General features: G+C 50.9%; 8 protein-coding genes across 8 annotated transcripts; 5 read left to right on the top strand and 3 right to left on the bottom strand.

Moving 5' to 3' along the window:
- Nucleotides 1-554: 554 nt before the first annotated feature.
- Nucleotides 555-1958, top strand: F5J12DRAFT_783916 (uncharacterized protein; the record flags this gene model as incomplete). Its single annotated transcript, XM_051742944.1, has 6 exons — nt 555-652; nt 689-1448; nt 1505-1588; nt 1642-1671; nt 1730-1849; nt 1911-1958. 6 exons carry the CDS (start codon nt 555-557, stop codon nt 1956-1958), a joined length of 1140 nt encoding a protein of 379 aa, XP_051598657.1.
- Nucleotides 1959-2885: 927 nt separating this feature from the next.
- Nucleotides 2886-5686, top strand: F5J12DRAFT_913908 (NAD-specific glutamate dehydrogenase-domain-containing protein; the record flags this gene model as incomplete). The annotated part of the gene is made up of 2 exons (XM_051749106.1): nt 2886-4316; nt 5249-5686. The coding sequence occupies 2 exons, from the start codon at nt 2886-2888 to the stop codon at nt 5528-5530; spliced, it is 1713 nt and encodes a 570-aa protein (XP_051598658.1). The 3' UTR covers nt 5531-5686.
- Nucleotides 5687-5755: 69 nt separating this feature from the next.
- Nucleotides 5756-8410, top strand: F5J12DRAFT_216292 (heterokaryon incompatibility protein-domain-containing protein). Its single transcript, XM_051738454.1, has 4 exons — nt 5756-5911; nt 5963-7684; nt 7745-8344; nt 8392-8410. Exons 2-3 carry the CDS (start codon nt 5969-5971, stop codon nt 8108-8110), a joined length of 2082 nt encoding a protein of 693 aa, XP_051598659.1. The 5' UTR covers nt 5756-5911; nt 5963-5968; the 3' UTR covers nt 8111-8344; nt 8392-8410.
- Nucleotides 8411-10278: 1868 nt separating this feature from the next.
- Nucleotides 10279-11422, bottom strand: F5J12DRAFT_921727 (Fcf1-domain-containing protein). Its single transcript, XM_051749298.1, has 5 exons — nt 11267-11422; nt 11129-11218; nt 10932-11075; nt 10728-10882; nt 10279-10703 (listed from the first exon to the last, which is right to left on the bottom strand). The coding sequence occupies exons 1-5, from the start codon at nt 11352-11354 to the stop codon at nt 10359-10361; spliced, it is 822 nt and encodes a 273-aa protein (XP_051598660.1). The 5' UTR covers nt 11355-11422; the 3' UTR covers nt 10279-10358.
- F5J12DRAFT_841148 (uncharacterized protein) lies at nt 11423-12884 on the top strand. The gene is made up of 8 exons (XM_051746122.1): nt 11423-11516; nt 11563-11618; nt 11671-11755; nt 11815-11878; nt 11935-12174; nt 12225-12322; nt 12375-12640; nt 12704-12884. The coding sequence occupies exons 1-7, from the start codon at nt 11473-11475 to the stop codon at nt 12499-12501; spliced, it is 714 nt and encodes a 237-aa protein (XP_051598661.1). The 5' UTR covers nt 11423-11472; the 3' UTR covers nt 12502-12640; nt 12704-12884.
- Nucleotides 12885-13928: 1044 nt separating this feature from the next.
- F5J12DRAFT_906322 (SNF2 family N-terminal domain-containing protein) lies at nt 13929-20323 on the top strand (the record flags this gene model as incomplete). The annotated part of the gene is made up of 24 exons (XM_051748778.1): nt 13929-15369; nt 15423-15538; nt 15591-16018; nt 16070-16162; nt 16221-16328; nt 16382-16472; nt 16524-16667; nt 16718-16792; nt 16850-16900; nt 16958-17480; nt 17533-17663; nt 17715-18267; nt 18316-18382; nt 18431-18679; nt 18733-18751; nt 18804-18859; nt 18907-18997; nt 19065-19239; nt 19295-19321; nt 19383-19476; nt 19526-19614; nt 19674-19718; nt 19862-20054; nt 20125-20323. 24 exons carry the CDS (start codon nt 13929-13931, stop codon nt 20321-20323), a joined length of 5058 nt encoding a protein of 1685 aa, XP_051598662.1.
- A 417-nt stretch (nt 20324-20740) lies between these two features.
- F5J12DRAFT_948100 (uncharacterized protein) lies at nt 20741-23907 on the bottom strand (the record flags this gene model as incomplete). Its single annotated transcript, XM_051749770.1, has 4 exons — nt 23198-23907; nt 23063-23145; nt 22821-23010; nt 20741-22798 (listed from the first exon to the last, which is right to left on the bottom strand). The coding sequence occupies exons 1-4, from the start codon at nt 23561-23563 to the stop codon at nt 20741-20743; spliced, it is 2697 nt and encodes an 898-aa protein (XP_051598663.1). The 5' UTR covers nt 23564-23907.
- F5J12DRAFT_216447 (uncharacterized protein) lies at nt 23818-25912 on the bottom strand. The gene is made up of 7 exons (XM_051738455.1): nt 25463-25912; nt 25231-25394; nt 24917-25152; nt 24678-24836; nt 24437-24562; nt 24157-24329; nt 23818-24068 (listed from the first exon to the last, which is right to left on the bottom strand). Exons 1-7 carry the CDS (start codon nt 25600-25602, stop codon nt 23888-23890), a joined length of 1179 nt encoding a protein of 392 aa, XP_051598664.1. The 5' UTR covers nt 25603-25912; the 3' UTR covers nt 23818-23887.
- Between the last annotated feature and the right edge of the window lie 617 nt (nt 25913-26529).

Below are 26529 nucleotides of genomic sequence, written 5' to 3' on the forward strand. Positions count from 1 at the left end.
AAAATGACACGTACATGTACACACATCTAACTGGCTCGCCGCAGCCCAGATATGTGGTGAGACCATTTCGGAAAGCGGGGGTTGAACGTTGAGTGCGGGTACACGCGGCTTCACGTTGAAACGGACCTCCCTTATAGAAGCGCGTAATAACGAGAGAACCACCCTTTCCTCCCTCTGGGAACCGGTTGCGATCAGCCCACGTATGTCCTCGTCCTACTACAAGCTCAGGCTAGTAACCTTACAGCACTCGTGTATTTTGCGGCACTAATCTAATAATCGCAGCCTACTTGGAGTCCGCACGGTCCCGACATCGTATGCGTTTGCGATGATATCTTATCGCCTGGAGTTGGAGCTTCTTGAGTCACTGTGTCTTTTTATGTAAGGTCAGTGACAAGGTTTCTGATCGGACCAGCAGCAGACTGCAAACATGCTACAACAGCGCCTCTACGAGCAGTATAGTACTTCTTCCTCCCATTCTCTCCCACCTTATTTCCACCAGCCCTTGAGCGTTGAACCACCGGAAGCATAAGGATCCTGTATTTTCATGCGTAGTGATGCCTTTCAATTACCAGTCGACAGGCGAACGGCCCACTGGGGACTACGACTCAGAAGCTATCACTGTGTACGCCATTACCTATGCGTTATCTAAATGGTATTTGCTGATCACTCTATCTCATCGTCTTTGCAGCCCATGTGAGACCGATGCGCTGAAGGGATCTAGGAGCACACGGCGAATGACCACTCAATCCTGGATCATCATCGCCACTCTCCTTTTTGGTTTACCCTTTCTTTTCGAAACCACTGCGCACGTAGCAAACCAATGCCCACTCTCCTACGGTAGTAGGGCACAAATACGGGAAGAATGGCAGAAGGAAGTTTCTGCTCAAGAGCGCCTCCACCATGAGTGGCATCGTGAAAAAGTGGATCAGGAAAACCTTCGCTTGGAATGGTTATTAGAAGAGAGACATCATGAAGAGCAAACGAAGCAGCGCCGGCAACGTGAAGAAGAGTACGAAGAAGATATGCGACAGGAATGGAAAAAGGAAACTGAGAATCATTTGAAACATCAAGCAGAAGAGCGTCGTCGGTGGGAAATCGAGGAGGAGAACCACTGGCAAGAGATGGAACAGCTGCGCCTCGAGTGGCAACGCGAAGAAGAGGAACAGAGGCACAAAATGGATAGACAGCGCGAGGAGTGGCACAGGGAAATGGAAGAACACGACCGCTTGGAAAGAGAACGCCGTGACCAAGAGAAGCGTGAACGTCAGAAGATGGGCATGTTTTGGGATCAGGTGGAGGCACACCACTGTACCACTTACGCCACGAGGGAGTACTCGGCTGTTCTTGCAAATCTTCCAGTCGACTACCCCCATCGAGTTGAAGCTTGCAAGGAGATACCGATAGAGATTCATGGCAAGAGCTACCTGCCAAAGCACTGCGAGGATCAAGTTCGTTTCATATGTTACTGTCACATATTGGATACTGATCATCGCTTACTCCGTAGGGCCCAGGCGTAGTGATTGGACGATGGGAAATCAATCATAACGAGCCCGATTGTGTTCCCTTCTGGAATTGGTTCAAAGACAAGGTGGGGTTCACGGTCATTCAGCCTGATGACGGCCATTAATCCTGTTTATGCAGGGCTGCACGTCCGAGCGATCTGGAAGGAGGGTAACTATCATCGACAACTGTCCCATGACAAGTGCTTACAGATTGTTTATATCCGTAGCGTTTCGAACATTACCTTGAGAATTTGCCTTATGGTGGCGACTGGCGAGAATTCTGTGCCACCACCCCTGTCAGCTTCCACGGAATGCACTTTCCTGGTGCCCAAATATGTTTCCAATATGTGAGTGTCCTTTTACTAGTCGTGCGCTTGCTCCGTGCAGAACTAAACTGACTCGTTACAGAATCTTGGAACTTACGGACACTGGGAGATAGAAGATAATAGTTGCTAAGTGCATAATCTTCACCCGTTTCTTCATCCTCCCAATCTTGTACAATGGACGGCCGAAGAGGTCCAATTGTGAGTATTCATGATGACCGCCGTCACCGCTATGTCTGTGATGAGTCTGTGTACTATTTGTATTCACGTTCGAAGTTCAATGTGACGATGGCATGTTTCACATCAAACTCCGAACGAGAATATAATGTCGTGACGGTCTTACTAGTACTTTGCGTGGGTTACATGATCCCCTTCAGCCACGAGTCCGACTTCGGTAGCTCAGATTTCAAGCTTTCAAGTTTCTAATGTTCGACGTTGCATCCCTTAACGGCGTCCGTGATATTTGATGGAATCCCTGATTGCCTTTGAATCCACCCTCTGCCAGGGAGCTGATTGTCATCTGGCCCAGCACGTACAGATGCCTCTGTCCTTGGCCTTCGAACTTCAAATTCTCGCCTCACGCAGCCTAGCACTGGTTTTTCAAGACCGAATCCCACGACCAGTCATGTGAGCCTGGGCCCCGCTATCTAGAGTTTTGATCGATTGATCATTTTTGAGTGTTATGCTTGTTTGGCTCTTACCTTAAGAACAATATTCCCATCATGAGGGTGTTCAACAAATCTGTCCGCATAGTGCTGGCTAACCAGTGCTATCCCATTCCCTTGTTAAAAGCAGCACCGTGACTGCAACAGCCGGTGATATTGTTCCCACGATTTAGGGGGCCTCTCCTAAGGTAACCCGCAGTTCCACTGGACCACTTCCACCATCATCCACCAGCTTGTGTCCAAAGGTGCGCAACCGTGGGGGCACTTGAGCGACACGGAAACCCACCCCAGTACGTAACTTGTATGCTGTTGGCTTGCTTCAAGGGCTGTGGCACCACTGACCAGCATGCCCATATAGGGGACTGCGAAACCCTTTGTTCGAGATAATCAACAACATGGGACGGAGGGGCCGCATAATCGTGTACAATCAACCTCGTCTTTCCGAGCAACTTCAGCTGCTCAATCATTTCGGCTACTCAGACCTCCAAGTGCATATGCCTTCCAAGGGTGTCTCCCAGGAGAGTGACGACAACGTTCACGCCAACACCCCCATTCGCCTTCTCGAGACCATCGCGGTCGCGCTGACAACCGGCAAACCCGGAGAGGTGCTTGCCACTGCATTTGACAGACGTGAGGGTCTAGCCCTTGTATTGGCAAAGAACGACGTTGTCACTGTCGAAGATCATCAAGCCGTTCGTGACTTGTTCAGTGTGCTCACTGCTACGACAACTAAGGACGCACGCAATGTTTTTCCTTTCCTTTTTGCTCGTTGTCGGATGAAGATCGAGAAACGGGTCAGGAAGATGTGCGAAGTTGTGGCCGCATTTTTGCATGACCTCGAACAAGTCCTAAAGGACTATGAACCCTCGCCCTCCGTCGAGGACGAGTTCCCTGACTCTTCGCAGTATCGCGAAGACAAGTGTTCTGGCGATGAACCTTCGTTTCCGCAGTTGATGCATGACCTTTTGATGGATCTCGTGACGAGGGCTCGAGGCTTTGACTCCTGGGATGCCAATCTCTCAGCGCAACTCTACATGGATCTTGCACAGATTGCCCGTGTTTTGTACAGATCCCGTCTTCTGCGTTCGCTCCGCGGAGCCACCAATCTCTCCCGGAAACCGCGGGGAGAGAAGCTGCAACGCCGTCTCGCTAAGGTGTGCCAGTACTATCATGGCATTAACAGCCTCATCGCACATGCAAAGGGCGATGTCCTGCGTGGCCTTGTGTATCGTTGGGTCGACGCGAGCCCTGCCTCTGCGGAGACAAGAGTTCACCTCTGCGAGGACTACTTGGAGGCCGTCTCTCGTGCATTCCGCAAAGACCTCCCAGAGGAAACTGTAGCCATGCTGCGTGAGAGGTTTCCAGACATGGAGGAAAACTGGCATAGCAGCCACGTTGTTCAGACCCGCATTCATCCCGAAACTCGCATTTTGTATGATCTCACCGAGCCTCCCAGATCTCGGGATTTTCGTCAGCCACAACCTATCGGATGTAGCAAACGGAGTTGCTTGTGCTGCACCCTGTGGATCGAAGCATACAATATGACATACGGCACGCAGTGGCTGTTGAGCAGTTCACATGGCAGACCATGCCCCACTTGGGCTTTTCCTGTTCGCGCGTTATCTGTTGTTAATTCGACAAATGGGAGGAAGATCGTCGACGAAACTGTCCAGACAAAGATCAAGGAGTGCCTGGATCACACTGTGGATCTGCTGTTTCCGCGCCAGAGGTCTCTGTGCCTCTGTGGCGGAGAGTCATCGAGCGACTCGGAAATCGAGGAATGGAGTCAATTTTGGGCACTGGGTGCCAAGCGTGGCCAGCGAAGAGTTCTTACCACCCCTTGCACCCCCCGTTGTAAGTTGTCAGAATATTATGGCGAGTAGTAGGCGAAATAGCTTATGCCTCATCATGTATTCGTTACTCCTTTTCCACTGTAATACCTCCCTACGTTTCCTCACCGATTTTTGATCACACGTGTATCCATTTTCATCTGCCATCAATCATTAATTTTCTTCCCTAGAGTTACACCATCGTATCCTCCGTGATATCGTGCATGAACAGGTTGCGAAAAGTGAGTACTCTAGTCGCGCTTCCTAAGTCTCTTTCACTTCCTGTGTGACTCGTTAAGTTCAACAAGAAAAGTTGTTGTGAAAGATCTGTTTGAGGGTCCACGTTGAGCGGCGGCTCGGCTGGGCCGGTTTCATCGTTGTGCACTTCGTCGGGGCTCATCTTGTCGTTGGCGGGAGCGGTTGACATCGTCGACATCGAACAAAGTCAATGTCACATATAGAAATCATCGGGTGACGTAATAAAGGTTGTTGCACTAAGGATAAACTTAAACATCGGATGTCGTTATGCACATTACAGTAATGGAAGGACAGCGATTTCGTGGTTGTGGAATGCCATTCATGATCGAAAGTCCGCCTACAGCCAATAGTCGTTCCACCTCCAATGCAGCCATACACCCGCTTATCTTGGAAAACCGCCGTGAGTACGAATCTCAGTACGACAGCTGCTCCATGACTTGTTCGAATACGTGTCGTAGATATTTTTACTAGTGAGCATAAACAACAATCGATGGCTGGATGGGCCACGAGATTTTTGCGGATAATTCTTCAGTGCTGGCAGGGGTGTGGGGGGGTGTTGGATAAGCCAGAGATGCCTCTGGCAGCGACATGGATGATACTATCAGCAAGAGGTGAGGAAACCACCATGAGGGACATACCAGCATCGATGTCGAAAGTGATCTCGATCCAAGGGACGCCCTTCGGAGCAGGAGGAATGCCAAGAGGTTGAAGTTACCAAAGAGTTTGCGTTCGTGTTCACCCTGGAAGATCTTGACCTCGATGGCGGTCTGGTCGTCGGCAGCGGTAGAGAAAAACTAGGACTTCTTCGTCGGGATAGTCGTATTGCGATTGATGAGCTTGGCCATGATACGACCGAGAGTCTCGATACCGAAGGAGAGAGGAGTAACATGGAGAAGAAGGATGTTGGTGACATTTCCGGCGAGAACATCACCCTGGATAGCAGCACCAATTGAAATGGCTTCATCCGGGTTAACACCTTCAATTGCTTGGGTCGCGACCGAAGATCGACTTCACGGTCTCGCCAACCTTGTCAAATTCTCGCCTCACGCAGCCTAGCACTGGTTTTTCAAGACCGAATCCCACGACCAGTCATGTGAGCCTGGGCCCCGCTATCTGGAGTTTTGATCGATTGATCATTTGAGAGTGTTATGCTTGTTTGGCTCTTGCCTTAAGAACAATAATTGGCGGCAGTCCCATCATGAGGGTGTTCAACAAATCTGTCCTAATAGTACTGGCTAACCAGTGCTATCCCATCCCCTTGTTAAAACATCCACGCTATCCTCTACCTCCAGGCTGTGCAAGCGGACACAGTTGTCATCGGTGCGAGTTTTGTGGTGGGTTCCGTTCCCTGACATTGTTGACCATGCTCTTACATCCATATCAAGCACGCGATGCGCTTGATTGATGTTGATGCCTTCTTGGATCGGGAGTTAAGAATTCGCGATGAAACTCTATCTTCCGTCGAGGTTCTGAAAGAGCTCGACGATGCAAGCACAGATTATGCGATATTGTCACATCGCTGGGGCGATGAAGTGAGCTACGAAGAGGTGATACAGCTAACAAAGATGGACAACAGAGACGAGATACGAAGGCGCAGTGGTTACCTGAAGATCATGAAGAGTTGCGAACAGGCGAAAAGTGACGGCCTCAACTGGCTATGGGCAGATACTTGTTGTATCGACAAGCGGAGTAGCTCAGAGTTATCGGAGGCTATAAATTCAATGTTCCGATGGTACGAAAACTCGAAGCGGTGCTACGCTTACCTTCATGATACTTCTGTCTTTCCCACGACGCGCGACTGCGCGAGCTTTCGAGGGTCTAATGGCTGGCCAGAGTGGTTTTCGCGGGGCTGGACGTTACAGGAGTTGATAGCGCCGAAGGACATCCAGTTCTTCAACCGAGATTGGAAACTCATCGGCGACAAAGGCAGCCTTGCGTCTAAATTACAGGAAATCACCCGGGTCCCGGTCAGTGTCTTAAAGAGTGGATTATCTTCACAACGGTTGAGTGTTGCTCAAATCGTATCCTGGGCTGCCGACAGGAGGACCACCCGAATTGAGGATCGCGCATATTCGTTGATGGGTCTACTGGATGTCAACATGCCGATGTTGTATGGAGAAGGGAAGAAAGCATTTCAGCGTCTACAGCTCGAGGTTATTCGTATGTCCAACGACCAGAGCATCTTTGCCTGGGACCCGGAAGGAAAGAATCGGCAGACTACCAGTGTTCTTGCCGACGACCCAAGTCTTTTTCGGGATTGCCATGACATCGTCAAGATGGTGCCAATGGAATTTAATGAGGAGCTTCCATCTCTGTGGAAGTCGGATGAAGAATTCTTGACAATGCCGGAGGACCAAGGATCCCTGGCATTTACCGTCACCAATGCAGGAATCCAGATATGGCTTCCGCTTTTACCTTACTGGGGCTGCCCTTCACTTTTCCAGGCGGCATTAGCATGTCGGAGAGAGGGCAGTAGGGTGCCAATGACCATTGACTTGGCGTCCTCAAAATCCAGGCATTACAGGTATTTCGGGGCGACTGCGAGACCAAAGCCCTCTCCGGAGTTGGGACAACTCTACCTTGCTTACCGGGCAGAGCCGCGCCATGATTTCATTTTCAAGGTTGACGACAGGACAATTCCCTATTATGGTTTCTCCCGCCGCGACGTGTTGCCGAAAGAGGTGGTCTCCACAGAGGATACCATTACACTATCACGTGCATGTCCTCTTGCCGTCATACTCTATGCCAATGGTAAACCTAATGGTTACTTCGCGGTTGCGTTTGGTCACTGCTTTGGCCAAGATTGGGTGCATGTTATTGCTGATGAACAGGGATCATCGCCGCCGTCCGATGCTATTGGAGTGTATGACCGTATGTGGAACGCAGGTGCAGAATATGCCCGACGTATGGGGGAAGCCCGCTTGGGTACTCACTCGGGTTCACAACGTGAGCCGCATCGCATCAAGCATAGTCATCTGAAAGAGTCTATTTTTGGCGTGGAGGTTGTCTGTGGCAAGTCGGAGAAGTCAGACCATTGCAAAGTTACGATTGACGTCGTCAAATGCCCCGGCTGCTGCCAGCAGCCACTCGAGTGGGAACTTACATATGTTAGTTGTGACTTAACGGCTTTATTATTGTGTTATGTACCCTGACCACCGACGATGTAGAGAATCGGCGACGGCGATACCCCCGGTCTTATGTTGCCGCTGACTTATTGGCTTATCAACCTTGGTCATCATCGTCTGTTGGTGGATGGGGTGGCTGCGAAGTTTGTTCTTTCGGAAACTCTCCAGGGGACCCAGGTGTGTCGTAATCCATCAATCCGATCAGTCGATCCTGAGAGAAGCAGCTGGGGGACTACGGTGATATTCAGCAGCACTCCCACGGATTTATGCATCGCCGAGGGAACATCTTCGAAGATCTTCACCTACTCCAGCCTGAACTTAGACTGTATCCGGATGATCCAGACCTCAAGCCTGTGGTACATAGAATCAGCGGTGAATCTGGAGCGGGTACTGATGACCAGGATGTGACAAGTATGATCGGTGATTCAGGGACAGACCCTGCACTCATTCTGCGCCGTCCAATTGGCCTGTCTCTTCCAAATACTCGGGCTGTTGCAATCCTGCTGAGAGCCTTGTCTGCTCGTAGCAGCAACTACGCTTTGGTAACAACGGTTATACGTTGTTCTGCATGCCGCCCAACCGATAAGTTCAAGGACAATCTGGCAAAAAACTCTTGGGGTTACTCTCATTTCTGGAGAACTTGTAGGCGTCTTTCTTACTTTGTTGTCGTCACTTACACCCGGGATCAGATTCTCCTGTTGAATTTCCTAGCCATTCAACTGACTCGGACGAACGGTCCATAGTTCCGCTTTTCCAGATCGCTCATCCCTGGGCCTGGACTAGGACTGTCCAAGTACCTGACCCGATGACAAGAGTCGAGTTTAGAAAGATCTGGTAAGCTTAGTATGCCTCACAGATTGTGCACCATGAGGGCTGATGAGGCCACACCCGTGATGCAGTGATTATTTCAAAACTGTTTTAGAGCTGAACGTTGGCAATGACGCTGCGATCGATTTCTTCATGAAGCTGTTTGGTGCCGAACATCTGGGAGGACTTGTACGTACTTCTTTTTGTTATCTAGACCTCCGATTCAGTCTTTTTGGGTAATGCTAGGTCGGCAATATAAAGTTTTTTGGGACCCTCGCGTCACTATCAAGAACTTCTGAAGGAGACAGTGAAAAGACACTGGAAGGTGAACCCCGCAGCCCAAGTACTTCTACATGCAAACCTGAGCCATAATGATAGTGAATGCCTCGGGATCATCAGAGGGCCAGCCACGCGCCCATGGATTAGTTGCCATGTTACCGGATGGCCCTCGTGGGATAGACTCTTGTAGTTACCTGTGTTGGCTTTCAGACATGCAGAACACGGTGCGCGCTATGCGTCCAATAGCGAAGACCCTAGGGTTCGAGGTGAGCTTAGTATTGTTAGCCTGAGTTATCTAACTGAGTTACGCCTGGAACTATAGTTCATCGATGTCATTACTACAGGCTTCCTCAGGGCTAAGACATTGTTTGATGGACTGTGAGTACCTGTGATCGATTGGTGTGCGGTTTTCGGTTTTCAAGGTACCTTAGCGTTGATGGGGGAGAGAATGACGCGGATGATGGCGGGTGAGCCTAATGCCGCAGACTCTTGTACCTCGATGAAGTGTGTTCGTTGACAGTATTTCCTCGCTGGTACAAGAAGTGGAGAAATTGCAAGAAGAACATGACCGAGCAGACGACGACGGTGAACGTAGAGCACTAGAAGAAGATATCACTGGCAAAGTGTGAACCACCATATCATTCTCTCCCATTCACCGACGTTGTGCTCGTGTGTATATTACAGGTCTTACTAGTATGTCAACGCGGCATCTCTTCTGAAGTCGAGCAAGCAATAGCAAAGGAAAGTTGATATTATGTCGTCCTTCAGTGTGCCACCTGACATGCACCAGGTCGTGGATCGCTTGCTGAAAGATGAGACGGTGGACAGAAATGTTCTGTCGGAGAGGGCTGAGGTAGACGACTTTTTCCTGGAGACTGAGACCGCTAACTATCTGCCATGATTTGCCAGGATTTACACAACATCTCGGAACGCTTTCGAGAGGTACTTGCCGATCTACCAGATGACAGACACGCTCACCTACGGCGGTACGTGGCGTGATTCCTGTTACTGATACCAACAATACTAACAGGCATTCTCTTGTTTCTATCCCAGGATCATGGTGGACGCTAGGGCAAGAACGTCGAAACGTGAACTGTACTTAGCTACCCGGGCTACCGAAGAGTCTGTTGGACGTGCCCAACAAGGAACTGTTTTCGGATTAATGCAAACGACATTTGTATCATGAATGTAGGGGATATTATCTGTTTACTGTAAATAATTCAAAGATCCACAACGGTGGTGACAGCAGTGTTGGGGATAACATGCAAATCAGTGTTGCTACGATCTCAGACTATATGCGCAATTATGTCCCGCAAAACGTGTGCGCATCAATGTCGATAAATTACTTCAACGGGATCCCGCCTCACAATGAAAGGTGCCAACAGTGCTGAAAGCGATATGAGTGACCTTCCCAACGCCGTCATCGATTGTCACATCAAAAATATCGATCTTGGGTGCAGAACGGCCTGCGTTGATTGGAGATACGTGGCGGCATGACCCATCAAAAATGATCACTGCTCAGCAGTGCACTGGGACTGACACCTACGGGAGAGGGCCGGCGAAATTCCAGCTAGGCGGTTGTAACAACAGACGAAGTTGGTCTGCCGCCATGCTTTTTGCGCCTCTTCCTCTTGCGCGTAGCAGTTAACTGTTCTTCATTTTCTTCCCGCTTTCTCTTTTCCCCAATGGAAAGGTCACTTGGAGATGGAGGGGCAATGCTATCGCTTTTCCAAGGTATCGTCACACTGACCGGCCGCGTCACCTTCTTCTTCATACTAAGAGGATTTGGACCCTTGGGTCCCTTTTTCTTGCGTGGAGGATTGCTTGGCTGCTGAGGTAGTTTTACCAATTCTGCAGCTGCTGGGCCGAGAGCTTCTTGTTCTTTCTGGAGAGAAAATTGATAATCTACGAGCGCCTTTATGAGAATTAGCACACTCACTTGTTGTTTTACCCTGAGGGTTTCTTCGCTAGGTGGTTCAAGGATCATCACAGACCGGTTAATGTGAATAATCGGAACGCCAGGTATCAGATGAAGTTTGGCGCGAAGGGGCTGCGACTGCGTGGCTACCACATAGCGATGTTTATTGCTATCCCCTACGAAGATTGTCAGAAAGAAGGGCATGCACAGAAGATGGTATCCGACCAACTACACTTGCCAAGCAATCATCCCCGGGGATGGCTTCTCTGTGGTTACACTTTCGACGTTCAAAAGCTTTTGCAAGGTCTACGGCCGATTGCTGAGACTTCCCCTGGAGATAAAGTTCGTGTATACAGCATTGGGTGATCACTACGTCGAAAGGTCAGCTTGACGGTGCTCTTTGGTACGTGACGGGGCCATACTGGGCTTCGTCGCTCCTTGCAGCACAGTACTCAATTGTTTTGACAGGTCGATCCTTGACTCTGTGGCGATCCTACATATCTCAGAGTCAACTAGGGACGGGGGTAAGCTTGAACAAGGAAAACACTTGCTGAACACACCTAGAATCTGATATGGCTCCCGGAACCCGAAAGACATGCAATAAAGTGACATGAGCTTCCGATACGTCTTGGCCCGCTTCTGCCGCATTTTGAATGTCCGGAGTGTCTACCTACACTGGACGGGCAAGCAGATATCATATTTGGTCGTGTTTGTCCACCGCTTCTCCCAATTACCAGGCGCCGAATAAGCACGTCCTAATCCAACAATGAGGTCCCCGTCACTCCTTATCCTTTTTTTGGGATTCTCGCAGTAGGTTCTCAGTTGGAATGGGTTAGGCGAGCGCTGAATTTGCTAGTATTGCATTTGCTGCCGACCTGCTAGGATTCGTGCAGTGGAACAACGTGTGTCCAAGTGAGTGAACTGCATCCTCCCTAGTGACATGGCTTCATATTGTAAGGATAAGGCTATGAAGAGCTTGGTGCAACCAAAATTCTGCTGGATGCCGGTCGATATTCGGCTGGGTTGACGCGAAGTGGTAACTTCTCTATGTCCGTCTCCCTTCCTTAATTACAGACCGGCTGTTGCACTGATTTTTGAATGACCTAAGACCGGACGTTAACCCAGGGGTATACGTTCTATCCGTACTTTCTCATGATTATACTTTCGAACAGGTATCTACTCCCAATTTATCGATGCGAGAATGACCCTGATACCTTTGTTCCTGCAGTTTCGTGTCGATGTATCGGACGCGTCCTCTATACCAGAAGTCAAGTCTTATGTCTTTGGAACACCACTGTTATCCCTGTCAGCGGTGACCTTGCCGTACCCCGTTATTCTGAGTCCTCGCAGCAAGAACAGCTACTTCAAACCACACGAGTCGTTCAGTTTGCTGGGCATGTTCCGGAACCCTATGATGATGCTCATGTTGTTCACTGCGGGCATGATGTTGGCCATGCCTTATATAATGGTAACATTTCGTTCGCGTTTCGCCTGTCTGAGCTCATGCGACACTCGTAGAAAAATCTGGATCCTCAAAGCCTTGAGGAAATCAAGAATAGGCGGGAAATGGTAGCGAGTATACAAAACTCGGTGCAAGGTGGGGACCTCAAGTCTGGGTACGCCAATGTTTTGATAGGCCTTTAAACGTATTAACCAGCCGGAACACAGACTATCTACCTTATTGGCTGTTGAAGATAAGACGAGAGCGTCAACGTCAGGCGCTAAAGTGCAACCTAACAACAGCGGAACGACGATACAACAGAGGAAAGTCGGGAAAGGTGGAAAACGGCGATGACTTGGGGGCAGCATTGTACCATCTCGTGTTGTGCGGACATTGCGTAGACACCTTACATGAAGTCGCTCAGAAATTCACGTGGCCCTGGACGCTAATGCTATGTTGCCCCGTATGATGTCAACTATCTGGATCGATGTAGGTAAGCTGGAGCTTAGCCATCCAAGTACTCAGCGGTCGTCTGATTGAGTCATCGCCCTTCCAGGTGACCCATGTGGTTTGTACAGAGGTGGGTTCGATGTGCGCGAAGTGAGTGTTGTCCTATGGGTCGCGGCTAAATTATGGACCGGTGTCATCCATTATGATATTCCGTCCTGAAGTGCACCATATGGGGGATTGAGCTCTTGATCCACACAATCGGCAAAGATTCCACTGCAGCATGGGTATTTGTACAGTTGCAGAGTAGTTCTGTGTAAATGACGTGGACCGCCAACATCGCAAGCACGTTGCGATATTCTCCCCCTCTAATGCGTGGCAGTCTTCCTGTGTCTCCCCTGGAACGCACGTTCCGGGTATGTCCAATATGCCGGTATCCTTTCGTTAGTTGTGTGCTTTCCCGATGCAAAACTAAACTGCCCTGTTGTAGAATCTGGGAAGCTACGAACATTGTGGGATAGACATTGAGGGCAATGATTGCTGGGTAGGTAATGTTTACGTATTTCTTCATCACGGCAATCCGGATGGTGCCATTGCTCGTGGAAAGTTTTGTCTCCACTTCAGTGACTGCAGGCACCGAGTACACCAAGTTTTGACCGTCCATACTAATCTCCCGATAGTCATGTTGCCCAACAATCTCTCCAATTGCACCTGAGGGACGTTCTGTAGGCGCTGACGAGACCGGCGTATTGTCAGGTAACCTGTTTAGAACGTCTCTGAATTGCTGTGGTATTCTACAGTACGCGATGCACGTATGAAATCTACGCAATCTCATAGGGACACCAGAGCCTGCAAACCAACAATGACCGTACCTTCTTAGTACTAGAGTTCACCTTTTGTAACGACGTGAACTGCATTCAATAAACTAAGTCAGTATATACTGCATTTTTTGGGCATACAAATCACAGCCAGTCAGGGGCTAAAGATCTACGTAAGTGAGGTTCTAGTTTTCGTGACTACCACTCGCATGAGTTAGTTTCTGTCAGCGAGGACTGAAATAGTTCTGGTACAGTTACCGGGTTTACCAAAGACTTGCGATGGCTTACAGGCTGGGGGGAAGAAAAGCAAGTCTCCGTGATCCGGTTGTTCGTAGCCACTTTCAGTGGCCATGACACACAGGGGTTAAATGTCTAAATGAGGTGTTCCCGTGGTCTTAATGAGTGGCTCGGTCGCGTCTCTTTCACGTCTTCAGTCCCCACACCCCTGGCCATACGCACGCGCGCGCGCACCCTGGTCGTCGTGCGTGACGACGAATTCATTCATTTGAAAGTGGGATGGACCCAACCAAACCTCTCGTCATCCCACATACAGAATCTCTACGTCGAAAACCAGACTATTATTGGCCAGGAGCACAACACTACGATCAATATGGACGTTTACTGGACCTCATGTCCCGGCCCGCGCTGAACTTGCATGCCCTCATGACTCTCATCAATAAGCACGAAGAAGTGGGGTGCCGTCTAAACCTGGATGACCCAGAGGACGACCATCACATTAGTACTGGGGTGGGCGAGAAGCGCCGCCTCGCGACTTCCGCCACATCATCGACCTCCCATACCAGTATTCGTAGTGGTCGCGGCAAACACAGAAAGGTAATGGATGAGCACGCGCACAATGGTGTGATTGTTGGCAGAAGTGCATATCCATTCATCCCACACCAGCCGAACGCTTCGGCTCTGGCATGCACTCTTGGACCTTCGTGCTCATTTCTGCCTGCCTTCCATTGGTCCGTGGACATCAGCTTTGTAAGGCAAGCTGAAATTGGCGATGACCACGTGGATGACGCCTCTGCCGAAACACTCGGATGGCTCCAGGAAGAGGAAGACGTCATTTCACTGGTCAAGTCACTGAGAGAGGGTGCCGGCGCCACTGTTATGAACTTGGGAAGCTTCTACTCCACGCAATACCGTGGGCACAATGTGGCCATCACAGGTGACCTTCGGTCAGGCGAAGGCGGACCGACGGTCGATCCATGGTTGTTCCTCTTCCCCAAGGTTGAGTGGCCGGACGGTCTCCATTCCGAAGAGCTGCATAACTATGGCATTCAAAACTCGAATATCCATGCAGATTTTCTCCTCGGATGTCGCGCTCTACAAGAAATAGGGCACGCTAGAATCGACACCAACCTCGAAATGCACGTTCTTCCTCAAGGTAGCTATGACCCTGCCCTAGACATGCCGTTCCGACTGCGAGCCAAGTTCTCTCTCTCACTCGTTGTGCCGAACGTATATGAGCCCATTCCAGCTGACCGTTCACGCCGGCCGCCAGGTACTTCGGAGGGCTTACGTAGACGGATAACTGCGTTGCTTGGAGAGGTTCCTCTCGGAAGATCTCTTTCATCCAAGTTGTCGATGCCTGGACATGACGACGTGAGAGACGTTACGATACCATTCTTCTTCGGCGTTCTGCGTTCTGCACCCCAAGTAGCGTCAGGAGTAGACGACGCAATGCAGCCCGACGCACTCAATCCAACTCTCCTTCCTTTCCAAAGGCGAACAGTGGCCTGGATGCTGAACCGCGAAGGGAAAGATATGATGCCAAATGGAAAAGTCGTACCACGTTCACAATCTTCTTCCTCAGAAGACACGCTGCTGCTTTGGGAGAAGATTGTTATTGGCGGGAAGGAACTTTTCTTCAACAGGTTGTCAAGTATGGTCAGGCCAGATCCTCCGGAACCCCATTCTGCACTTGGGGGAATTCTTGCTGAGGAACCTGGTACGCGGGACATCGATCGTGTCGCCGAACTCCCTAACTCGATCTTTGTTCAGGACTAGGGAAAACCATCGAGTGCATTGCATTGATGTTGCTGAATCCAGCCCCTGAGAGAAATCCTACCCAGAAACGCTGGGACCCAGAAGCGAAACTCTATGTCAAAGAGATCAAGGTGCGTTCCGCAAGAGCTCGGATTTCAGAAGGGTTTCCCAAGTGTTCTGTAGACAACCCTCGTTATCACACCACCTTCTCTTGCTCAACAATGGGTAGACGAGTTATCGGCACACGCGCCGTCTCTTAAAGTGCTAGTTTACGATGGTTGGTCCAAAGTCAAGGTCCCTATTACTGAGGCGGCTGCAGAAGAGGAACGAGAAAAACGTCGTGCTACCGCCCCACGTAACAACCGGAAAGCAAAAGGGTCAGAGGACGATGTCCTCGATTGGTGCACTTACGTCAATCAGTTCGATGTGTGTGTCACAACCTACAACGTACTTCGCCTGGATATGGTGGTCGCGCGTGCACCACCCAAGCGCCCACGGCGCCAAGACGTGACCTACAGTAACTTGGAGCGGCCGCGCAGTCCGTTGGTGATGTGTGAATGGTACCGAGTGATCATGGACGAAGTTCAGATGATGGGAGCTGGCAAGTCCGAGTACGTATGCTTATGTCTAATATCGTATACAGCAATTGATTCTTGCTGTAGGGAGATGGTTTCGTTGGTCCCGAGGCTGTCCTCCTTTGCCGTCTCGGGAACCCCTGCTAAGGCACAGGTCGCCGACCTCATACGGGTATTGAGGTATCTCTCGTCGTGTCGTCGCGGCGTCACGCAGACCTATCTTACCTCTTCATCGTAGGTTCCTTCGCGTCGACGCTGCCGTCGGCTCAACGCAAGCATGGCAACTTTTCCTCAAGCATGGCTTCAAGGACCAGTTCGCTGCCTTTTTCCAACATTACGCCGTCCGGTATGCTCCAAACAACGCCTTTCAGTGGTTCTCGTACTCACCCTAGTCATAAGAACCCTCAAATCCGCCGTCAATGATGAGTTGACTATTCCGCAACAGCGGAGGTACCTTGTTGGCATAGATCTAGGGCCGGTAGAGCGTCAGGTAGTTCTCTCATTCCGTCTGCACTCGAGGGTCTAATTGCGACGGGTTCAGGTATATGACCAAGTACTGGAAGAGTCACTGGCAGAGCTTGGTTTGGATGCCCGAGGTGTTGCAACCTATGAAGGGTGGCAGGCTGATACCGGCGTCTTACGCAACGTCCTCAGACGGCTTCGTGGATTATGTACCCATCCCCAGGTCTGCATTTGGCAACCTCGTACGATCATATTGATGGACATCTTTTGCAGGTTGGGCAACTTCAGCGGCAAGGAGACAAACTCGCTAAAACGAGTGCTCTCAAGAGCATGAGCGAAGTTTTGGAGGTAGATTAAACATTTCATCATTTTCCGGTGCCAATTAACCGATGCGGCGATCTTCAGGCTCTGAGGGACCAGCATTGGCGTTGTCTCATGGACGACCGAAAAGCGAAGGTGCTTCTTCGACCTCGTTTTTCCTGCGTTGCAATTCTGAAACCTTGCTCGGCGTAGATACATTCGCTGGTTCGCTTAGCGCAACTTCAGCAACATTGTCAAGACGACCGCATCCGATACCAGCAAGCACTGAATCACCTTCTTGCAGCAGAAAACGAAGTTAACGAACTAATTACGGAAGTCCAGGCAGCCATAGCCCAGCACCACCAAAAAGGAGAAGCGCTCAAAAAGGCTGCTCAGGCGCTGCGGGAGTCTCGAAAGCAGAACCTGGCGGATCAGTCTCAGCCCCTGGCCTCCCACAAGGGAAAGGAGAAGGAAACTGGACGCGAGCCCTCTCCGTTCAGCGATGATGGAGACGAAGACGAGGTCGAGGATCGCGGTCTCCCGAACAATCCTGCGGGTGAAGAACACCGTACCAAGCGACACGGTCTGCAGCAACGGTTGCGAGAGTGTTGGATGATTTTACACAGAGTCAAGTTCTTGCAGGGAGACGTGTACCACGTACTTGGTCCGTCCCTTTCGGAACAAGAAAACGCTTGTTATACCGCTGCTGAGACGTTAAGAAGGGATCTTCTCAAGTGTCGGTCGTTCGAGTTGTTTTGATTGCAGGCTCATGCTTATTCCGTGATTAGCTGTCGAAGGCAATGCGACCAAGGCCATGCTAAATTTGCATATCGACGAAACTGCCCGTGGGGTGACGGAGCAAGAGTTGCTTATTAAATTACCACACTTTACAGGTGGAGGCATTAAGTCGACTCATTTGGTAAATGAGGAGAAGTGCTTTAATTTGGTATCTCACTGACCGTCCGCACAGTTCGAGGAAGCCAATATGATCCTCCAAGAACAGCTCAACGAACAAACGACCCTGATTTGGCAATGGCGCACGAAGATCATTACGCTACTCACTCAGAAGCTGAGCAACACCGATGATCAGGCTGATGGGGAAGAGTACGCACGTGCACTTGACACACAAGGAGAAGCCGAAGTTTACATGCAAGCCTATGCTGCACTATTGGCCGACCGTCGCGAAGCTCTTCTTGCTGAACGCACATTGCTAGCTGCACATGAGTCGAGAGAGAAGAAGGAACGACGGACGAGAGCAGCGTTAGATGCACGTATACGAGATGAGGAAGATGATGCTTTGGAAATCCCGGATGACGTGGAGGTTCAGCCCCAGCACGAAGTGTTGCACAAGTCATTGAACGATGAACGCACGGACCTTAGACTGCTGTTCGCCGGTAGAGCTCTTAAGTCAATCCTGGTCGACCTTTCGGCGGTGGTGGCTAGTATTCCCCGCGAGGAAGACCCGGAGAAGCTCATCGCAAAAGATGGCGTAAGGATTATGCGTGGTTTGATATCCACCCAAAGTATACGACATTTATAAGCTGTTCTCCGATCGCTAACACGGGTTGCAGCATCCTTGATGGATAGGCTGGACGCCGACCTGGCACAAATACGTAAAACGTTTAACGAACGTATCATGTAGGTGTGCTAAGACTGCCTCAAAGGACTGATGCTGACCCGAAACAGATACTTCCGTCAACTCCAAGACATCTCTGATAGTGTTGTGGACGTCGTATGGGAAGGCGACGTTCGCGTTGCGATGAATACATGCGAACAAGAATATAGGGATTTGGGACGCAAAATCGCCACCGGACGTGCGAGACACCGATATTTAGAAAACCTGGGGAAGACGCAGGGTGATGGATCCATGGATGAAGATGACAAGACATGCGTTCTATGTAGATGCGACTTTTTGCAAGGTTTTATCACCCCGTGGTATGTCAGTGTCCGTCCTTCATAGTCCCACATCGCTCAAGTGACCGGGTTAGTGGACATATATTCTGTAAGGTAAGGCTAAGCCTGACTGCTTGATGAAACACTCAGTGCAACAACCCAACAGGAGTGTTTGACAGCGTGGCTCGCTCGTAAAAAAGGCGGAGTGTGTCCAGTTTGCCGGTAGGTTTCTGTCAACCAGCTATCACCCTTTACTGAAAGGATTTCAGAGCCTCCATTGAAATGAGCGAGCTTCACCGTTTCACTATCCAAGACGAGGTTCCTCCGCCCCCCAAACCTGTGTTGGCCAAAGGAGAACTGGTGCCGACGTCACGGCGACAGACCGAGTACAACACTGATCAGTAAGTTGACGTTTACCGCCTGCGAGCCCTACACCTTGACTTCTATAGGCCCATCCCTGTTGCGTGAGATACAGCAGATAGAGTCGATCGGAAGTTATGGAAGCAAGATTCAAACATTGGTTAGGCACCTTTTGCATATTCAAGTGTCCGATCCAGGCTCCAAAAGCATCGTTTTCTCGGCGTGGGCCGATTCGCTTCACAGTGAGAAGGGTTTTCGTTCCCTCTTTTGTGCGCTCGTTTGACCTGCTGAGTACAGTTATCGAGCACGCGTTTCGCCATAACGGTACGTTGACGTCGTAAATATGTAAATGAGTGTATTTCGTGATTCAAAGGCACTTCCTTAGGGATTCCTTCTATACGCCTCGACAAAACACAAGGGAATAGCGCTGCGAAGAAATTCCGTACGGACCCAACTCTCGAGGTGCTGCTGCTGCATGGGTGCGTGGTGCTCGAAATAACCGCTCTTATAATGTTGACAATGCAGCAGTGAGCGTGACAACGCCGGGTTGAACGTCACCTGCGCATCGCGGGTTTTCCTCGTTGAGAGTGTTGTGAACCACGGCTTCGAAATACAAGGCATGTCGTAAAACTCGATGTTTTCCGCATTCTTGGCGCTCACACCTGACGCGCGGCAGCTATTGCCCGTATCGACAGAATGGGACAAAAACATACTACCGAAGGTAAGCCAATCGTATCATCGACTCATCTGACAAGGTTCTGACTCTGTTGAAGTGTTTTGTTACTATGCTGAAGGTGCGGATCAGTCAACATCCTGTCCAAACAGCTGATAAGCTTGACACAATATATATATACTGATACGCAGATACGGTAGAGAAGAACATTCTAGACTTGGCGGCGAGACAAGGCCTTTCACTGTATACCAAGGACCAGTCAGCTGGGTCCATCAACGTCACGCGCTTCGCTACGGATGCAAGCAAGAAGCTGATCGAGTCTCCAACGAAAGCGAGAACAAGCAAAAAGAACCAGTCAGCCCAAAAGGGGGACTTCATCTTTAAGTGAGCAGTTGTTTGTTGCATTGCAATCGTTCCGTGCAGAGGAACTAAACGACTATGATGGTGACAACAGGGTCGATGATATGTTGGCTATCTTGTTCCCTCACATGTTCGAAGACATTGAATACCTCATTCCGCCTGGTGCCGAGGATCATCAGCGGGAACTCCCACCTTCTTCCACCACTAACACCACTAACTCACGCCCACGCTCATCCGGAACTAACGGTGTACACATCAATGCAGAGGCAGGGCCCTCTAGGATCCCTATGTAGAGCTGCTACAGTACCCGGACTATCATAGCAGACTACGCTAAATTTTTTACTTGCCTGATTATAATTCATAATTTCGTACAGGGAAAGAAAGAAAAGGTGGGTGTGTAGCAATAGGAGATAGGAGCCGTGATGCAGATATATTACGCACGGTGCACACTCGATGGCCCCGTGATAAAGAAGAGTGATGGATGGAAGTGCGAAGAAATATCGAGAAGGAAGGAGAAAAGGAGGGAATAAAATGCGATTAGGATGCAAAAGGTTGGAATTGAGAGCAGCGAGGCGTGATATACGTGATGTTGGGGGAAGTGCTTGAAATGAACGCACGTATGCATGCAAAGTTGGATTTGTGCCACGGCACAGAAGGAGATGCGGTGAAGGAATGACTCGATGAGGCGAAAGGAAGGGGAGGTCACGGGCTCAGAAAGTTCCGCCGTCCCAACTCGCACGTTTGCGTTTGTTATCGTTGGCTTTGCGCAGCTGCAAGTCTTGAGGCGAAACGAAGCTCGTCCCTCGGTGATGTGTCATGCGCGCACTGCTGAAGCTTGTGTTGACGACCAGCGCCTGGGCCGCCTGGAGTTCATGTGAGACCACAGAGTATGATGATGACGATGATGAGATTGCGGGTGCAGAGCGAAGCGAGGTATTTGATCGCGCGAGGTCGAGTGCTTGTCCTTGCCTCGAGGAGTCGGCACCTGACCCTGAGCCGCATTCATGGTTCGCCCCCTCATGCACGTGGTTGTAGTAATAATGCAGGTCGAGGAATGGAAGGTCGTGAATATCCAACGGGTTGGAGGGACGCCACGTATCCGCAGTGGAAGAAGACAACGCAGCGTTGCCGGCAGCAGCAGCAGTGGTGGTATCAGGAGTAGTAGAGTTCCCGTGTAAATGGTGGGGGGTGGCGGCATGCACGGGAGGAGGAGAAGCGGTGAGCGTGTCGAAAAACGGCAAAGACCGAGTGGTAGAAATGGGTGGCTGTGGGTGTTCGTGGACATGCTGCTGCGATCGCGATGCGCCGTTCATGCGTGCCTCAGACGGCGGGACAGAGACGGAGCGGCCGTTACCATGGCCATGGTGGGAGTGCGAATGCAGCGGTCGCAAGGGACGGGCGACATCGAGTGGTGTAGCAGGTGGGGTTGTATGTGTGAGATCGATGATATCATCCATGCTGCTGCCCTGCGAGGCGATGCCAAATATATCTAGGGGAGACGTTGCGACGGTCAGAGACGACGCCTCCTTGTCATCCTTCTGCACTTCGATCTCTGGGACGGCAGATGCAGGATCGCGCTGGATCTCAACCTGATCATTGAGAGTAATCGACGCCAGTTCGATCTCGTCAATGCCAGGGAGTGCGGAGGTATGCATCTGGATGGAATGCATGCCAGCGGGTTGCTGTTGCTGCACGCCGCCGGATAACCCAAGGCCGGGCGTCCCGAGCCCGCACCCGGGACCATAATACGTCTGCTGCTGCTGCTGTGCCGGAGGTGGTTGATGAGTGCGCGCACCGAAAATGAGGTCGCCGGCATAACTGGAATGATGAGTGAAGCCGCGAAAGCTATTGGTGGGAAACATGTCCGGATCAGAGAATGTGGAATGAGTATCTCCAACTCCGGCTTCGGAAGCAAAATCATGTGCGTAGGCAGTGGTGGTTGGAAAAAGATCGTAACGATCCATGACACCGTGGCTGAGTTGGTGAAAGGAAAAGGGCGATGACGGAGTGGGGGAAAGGCCGTCCGCAAAAGAAGATCCGCTGTTGTAGAACGCGGATGTCTCGAGGCGGGGATTCGCAGAAAACCAATCCTGTGCACCCCATGCGGATTTTCCGATAGTGGGAACACGGCGAATGTATGGCGAAGAAGATTGATTAAGAAGATAGTCGGAGGATATATGAGAAGAAGTTGGAGAACCGGCATTTGCGGACCAGCTGCTGGAATGGACGGGGGTTTCCAGTCCCGACCACGTCGTCTGGGACTGCGAGGAGTCCGTCAGCTCTGATAGGGACTGTGTAGTGCTAGGCATGTAATCTGGAATGGAGAGGGGTTCGGATAAAGGGTCGATAGTTTCCATGTCCATCTCAGCGAACGGCTCGGAGGAAGATGGGGTGTCGCCGCCAGGTGGTGAGGGTTCCGTAGAGATAGGAGGACACTTGAGTAACCTTGTTGTACCGAGCTCTTCTTCACATCCAGAGCTCTCTTCTTCCTCCGAGCAGGTGGCACTTTCTGGTACACTCTTGGTGCCCCCACGAAGTAACCCCTGTCGTGAAGCCCGCTTCTTACGAGTGGGGCCAATATGGCTTCTGCTCGTGGTGAGCTGATCGTCAGTTGCTGCGCGCATAGGAATGAGTACACCGCCTTCCTTGCGTCTCTTGGATGAATTACGTGGCTTGTAGCCAGCAGCCTGATACAGTTCAGGGAAGGCGTTCCGAAAGCGGTCACGAAGGTCAGTAGAGCGACGGTTCTGCTCCTGGAAGACTGGGTCCTTGACGATAGGCAGCCCACACAGTTCCGTGCTTCTCGTAGCCAGCTTTGAGAGCACGGTCCTCTTCTTCTGTGAATGGGCGACGTTTCTTGCTGCGCGTCTTTTCGAAGATGGACCGACCGTCTGGAAGGGTCGAGCGTACTTTGCTGGACAGATGGGTTTTCGCGTTGGGATAGTGTTCTTTGTACGCGTCGGGGAAGTAGGTTCGAAAGCTAAAAACTGTCAGAACAAATGCTGTGTGAACAGGGATACGGATGGACGCACCGGTCCTTGAGGTCGACTGGGGACCGATTGTCGAATTTGAGAGTGGTGTCTTTGAGGATCGCTTTCCAGTTCCCGACGCCCCACTGCAGCAACGAGTCAGTGACCGCACAACACACACGACGATTAGACGCGTACGGTGTTGCACCCGGTGACGAGCATCTGAGTTTCCTCTTCGGTCCACTTCTTGCGCGGTTTCTTTTGTTGGATGACCAGACCCGAGTCGGGTTCGCGGGGTTCGTCGAGGTTATTGATGATCTTGCGTACTTTGCCCTTGCGTTCCGGCATGGCTGTAGTGGTGGTAGTGGTGATGGGCTCGGACGGCTTGTGTGAAGAGGCCAAGCCTGTATCGTCGCGGAAGTTCCAAGCGGGCACGAGGCGCGGGGAGGATGGAAGGGCAAGAGAGACTCGTCGCTGCTTAAGAGAGGACGAGGAGGGGAGGGGGGCAGTAAAGGAGAAGGTGGGTGCAGACGGGGGCTTAGTACTCGCCGACGAGTCTGCCATGACGAGGCAAATGATAATCTGTCGCTCGTTCGTTGGGAGTGTTATATTATTTGGAATCGGATATGAAAGAACCAAAGGGACACCCGGTATTGGAATATACTCAATCGAGTGCTGTCAATGTGAATGTGTTGCACGTCGTGCACCGCAGTGGGCTTGCAACGAGGACGAGCGTCTCCAAATATAAATGTTAACAGGCCATCCCATCACTCACACTATAACTAAAACAACAAAACAGCTCTACATCGTGCACACCACGACCACACCCATGCGTATCGACATCGATCACCTCCATCATCCATACTCAGTCATCTGCACGTCATGCCATCATGCCGACACCGACACCTCGGGCGCTATCCGCTTCTCGACATCCCCCAGCTTCTCTATCCACGCCCCCAGTCGTGTGGTCAGCTCGCCGATTTGCCCCCGTGACAGCACACGCGGCTGCACCCATGTTATGTGTGCTTTTTGATCTACCTGGTCCATGGAACCCCGTATCAACTTGAGGCTAGCAGCACGGATCGCATGACATATTGATTATCAGCACACGCAGCCCACCCTCAGTCAGCACGTAGTCAGCGGCCAAAGCCACGTACCTCAGCGCTTTCATGATAAGGTGCTCCACCTCGTCCAGTGGCAGTCGTGTCTCCTCTGCAATGGATTGGAACGACAGCATCCGGTCATTGGCGTTCCGCTTGAAGACGGACTCGATGAGGGCCATCAGACATATCTTCTGCCGCAGGAATGGATAGTTTTGTTCTAGAATCGGCTGTTGGCACAGCTCATCCGTTAGAGATATGTTGTCTTTTTTTTTTTTTTTTTCGGCAACGGCTCTCCGCACGTCGCCCACGGTCATACACACAGCATTGCACGCACCTCCTGTGGGAATAGTGGTGCCAAGGCTTCGAATTTGCCAATGTTTCCTTCGTTGAACGTGAAGAGCAGCTTCTTGATCCAATCATACTGCGTGTTGTCGAGTGCGTCGAGTATTGGATGCATCAGCTAGTGCCGAGAAGGGAAAACATCGTCATCGTGCCGTCGTTGCCACCACCCGCAGGTACGGTTATGACGATAAATGAATGAAAAAGGGTTTTTCAAATCATCGAAGCCAACATACCAGTTCACCAAAGTTATAGATAGTATCGCCCAGGAAAGCTGATATGCTAAGATCATGGGCACGCAGCAGACGTTCATCTCGAGTGAGGTCTGATGTGACGTCCACGCATGCCAGATAGAGCAAGGAGTGTTTGTAATACGGTGCATACTCTGCCTTGGCCTGTTGCCTCGTAGCATCAGCAAAGAAGAAAAAAAAGAACGCCGTCGCATCGGAATGGAATGTTCTCGACAGCTCCTCACCTTGTAATAGTCTGCCGCGACAAGGTAATACGCCGCATTGACGGCGTTATCCACACCGTCGAGCTGGTCTAGTATCTTCCAAGCCGCGTCCATGTCTGTCTTGGTTCCCACCAGATCGCCATAGAGCAACTTAGCATGGGCGATATTGGCGAGGAGAAGGACATGTGCTTCTTTCGATTTTTCGGTATCGATCCGGGAAAGGAGGGACGTGAGGAATGAAAGCTGTGCCTGCGGGTCTTCGCGGAGGGAGCAAGGCAAATGAAATTCCAATTAGAGGGAGCAACATGGCGCAGAGATAAGGGCCGAGTACTGACTGTCGATTTCTTTGGAGACCTTCGTCGCCATCTCCACCAAACGTTGCTGATTCAATTTGGACTCAAAGTCCCGCACGAAGTAGTGGAAGACATCCACACGGAATGGCTGGGAACGAGGATGATCAAAGAACTCGGACAGCTTCAGCGTAAGCTGATGCCATAGCCTGGAGATTGAATTGCGGTGAGTAAGTAAGTGTTCCGAAGTCCACATATGAACCTATCTGATACTCGCTTTCTAGTATACTGGTTGCGGAATGTCTCGAAGAAGGGGTGGAGCTCCTGGGGCGTCGAGGTGAGTGCTTTGGTGATGAACTCGTCCAGTACGAGCTTTGGCGGTGCCTGGGTGTAATCCACGGACTGCGCAGGAGGCATGTCTGGTTCAGTAGTAGGCTCTGGTTCTGGTCTGGTGCAAATGTTAGCAAGTTGACTTCTGCAGATGACACGAATGTACACTCACAGCGACGCGCGTCGGTCTGAGTAGCAGCGGTGAAGGGTACCAGCGAGTGTTTGGCTGTGTTTTGCTACGACCTGGAAAAGCAACAGCACCAAACCGAACGCAGCAGACCACCAGCGACGACGACCAGCAGACTCCATCAGATGAGTGGACGGTGGAATGGAATAACAGGGATGCTGGTGGATTGTTGGGAAAGCGACTGAGGGGCGTGGCTGTCGCGTGAACGTTGAACTACGCCCGTCATGGCCGGTTCTCCTCTTTTGCTTAGCATCATCTGACCAACCGCATCCTGGCCTCATTCCACCCCCCACCAATTAGGAGGCCGAGCTCCCTTTGCTACTCTCTTGCCAACAGCCGCTGAACGACCTCAGCCTCCCTCTCAATCTCAAATCTAATAGATCGAAAGTGCCTCATGCCCGGTCCGACAATGCAGGTGAGACAATGTACCTTTATCCAACCTCCTCCTTTCTCGCCACTTGCTAGAAAACTCAACTCATGTGTGGTGAAGACACAACCTTGTGAATGATTGATTGACTTGGATGTCAACCGCACCTGCAGGCCTTGACCACACCGCCAGGGTGCGCCCCACAAGCAGGGGAGGGGACCTTCGCACGCTCATTACAGTGAACGCGGGGTATTACATGTTCCACTTTTCCGCCCCTTGTATAGAATCTGGCTGTCACCTTTTACCCCCTGGTATGTACATATGCCATTCCCACCCCATCCTCGCCAACGCACAACAGGCAGAAGAACGCATCAGTCTATCACATGAGACCGTCTCCGCATGCAAACTATGGGATCGCGAAGCATTACCTTTGATTTGATGTGGGGCCCAAACCTTGGTA

This window comes from Pisolithus orientalis, assembly GCF_024613125.1.
Source record: "Pisolithus orientalis strain OTSU chromosome Unknown F5J12scaffold_21, whole genome shotgun sequence".
Taxonomy (NCBI): Eukaryota; Fungi; Basidiomycota; class Agaricomycetes; order Boletales; family Pisolithaceae; genus Pisolithus; species Pisolithus orientalis.

Coding starts and splice junctions, on each gene's coding strand:
- F5J12DRAFT_216447 (XM_051738455.1), bottom strand. CDS start 25,602: ATGCCTCCTGCGCAGTCCGTGGATTACACCCAGGCACCGCCAAAGCTC. Junction 25,153..25,230: donor GGTCTCCAAAGAAATCGACA/GTCAGTACTCGG, acceptor CCCTCCGCGAAG/ACCCGCAGGCACAGCTTTCA. Junction 24,330..24,436: donor CACCACTATTCCCACAGGAG/GTGCGTGCAATG, acceptor CTGTGCCAACAG/CCGATTCTAGAACAAAACTA.
- F5J12DRAFT_921727 (XM_051749298.1), bottom strand. CDS start 11,354: ATGCGGCAGAAGCGGGCCAAGACGTATCGGAAGCTCATGTCACTTTAT. Junction 11,219..11,266: donor GGAGCCATATCAGATTCTAG/GTGTGTTCAGCA, acceptor CCCCGTCCCTAG/TTGACTCTGAGATATGTAGG. Junction 10,883..10,931: donor TTGCTTGGCAAGTGTAGTTG/GTCGGATACCAT, acceptor CAATCTTCGTAG/GGGATAGCAATAAACATCGC.
- F5J12DRAFT_216292 (XM_051738454.1), top strand. CDS start 5,969: ATGCGCTTGATTGATGTTGATGCCTTCTTGGATCGGGAGTTAAGAATT. Junction 7,685..7,744: donor TCGAGTGGGAACTTACATAT/GTTAGTTGTGAC, acceptor CCGACGATGTAG/AGAATCGGCGACGGCGATAC.
- F5J12DRAFT_841148 (XM_051746122.1), top strand. CDS start 11,473: ATGAGGTCCCCGTCACTCCTTATCCTTTTTTTGGGATTCTCGCA. Junction 11,517..11,562: donor CTTTTTTTGGGATTCTCGCA/GTAGGTTCTCAG, acceptor TGAATTTGCTAG/TATTGCATTTGCTGCCGACC. Junction 11,879..11,934: donor ATGATTATACTTTCGAACAG/GTATCTACTCCC, acceptor TTGTTCCTGCAG/TTTCGTGTCGATGTATCGGA.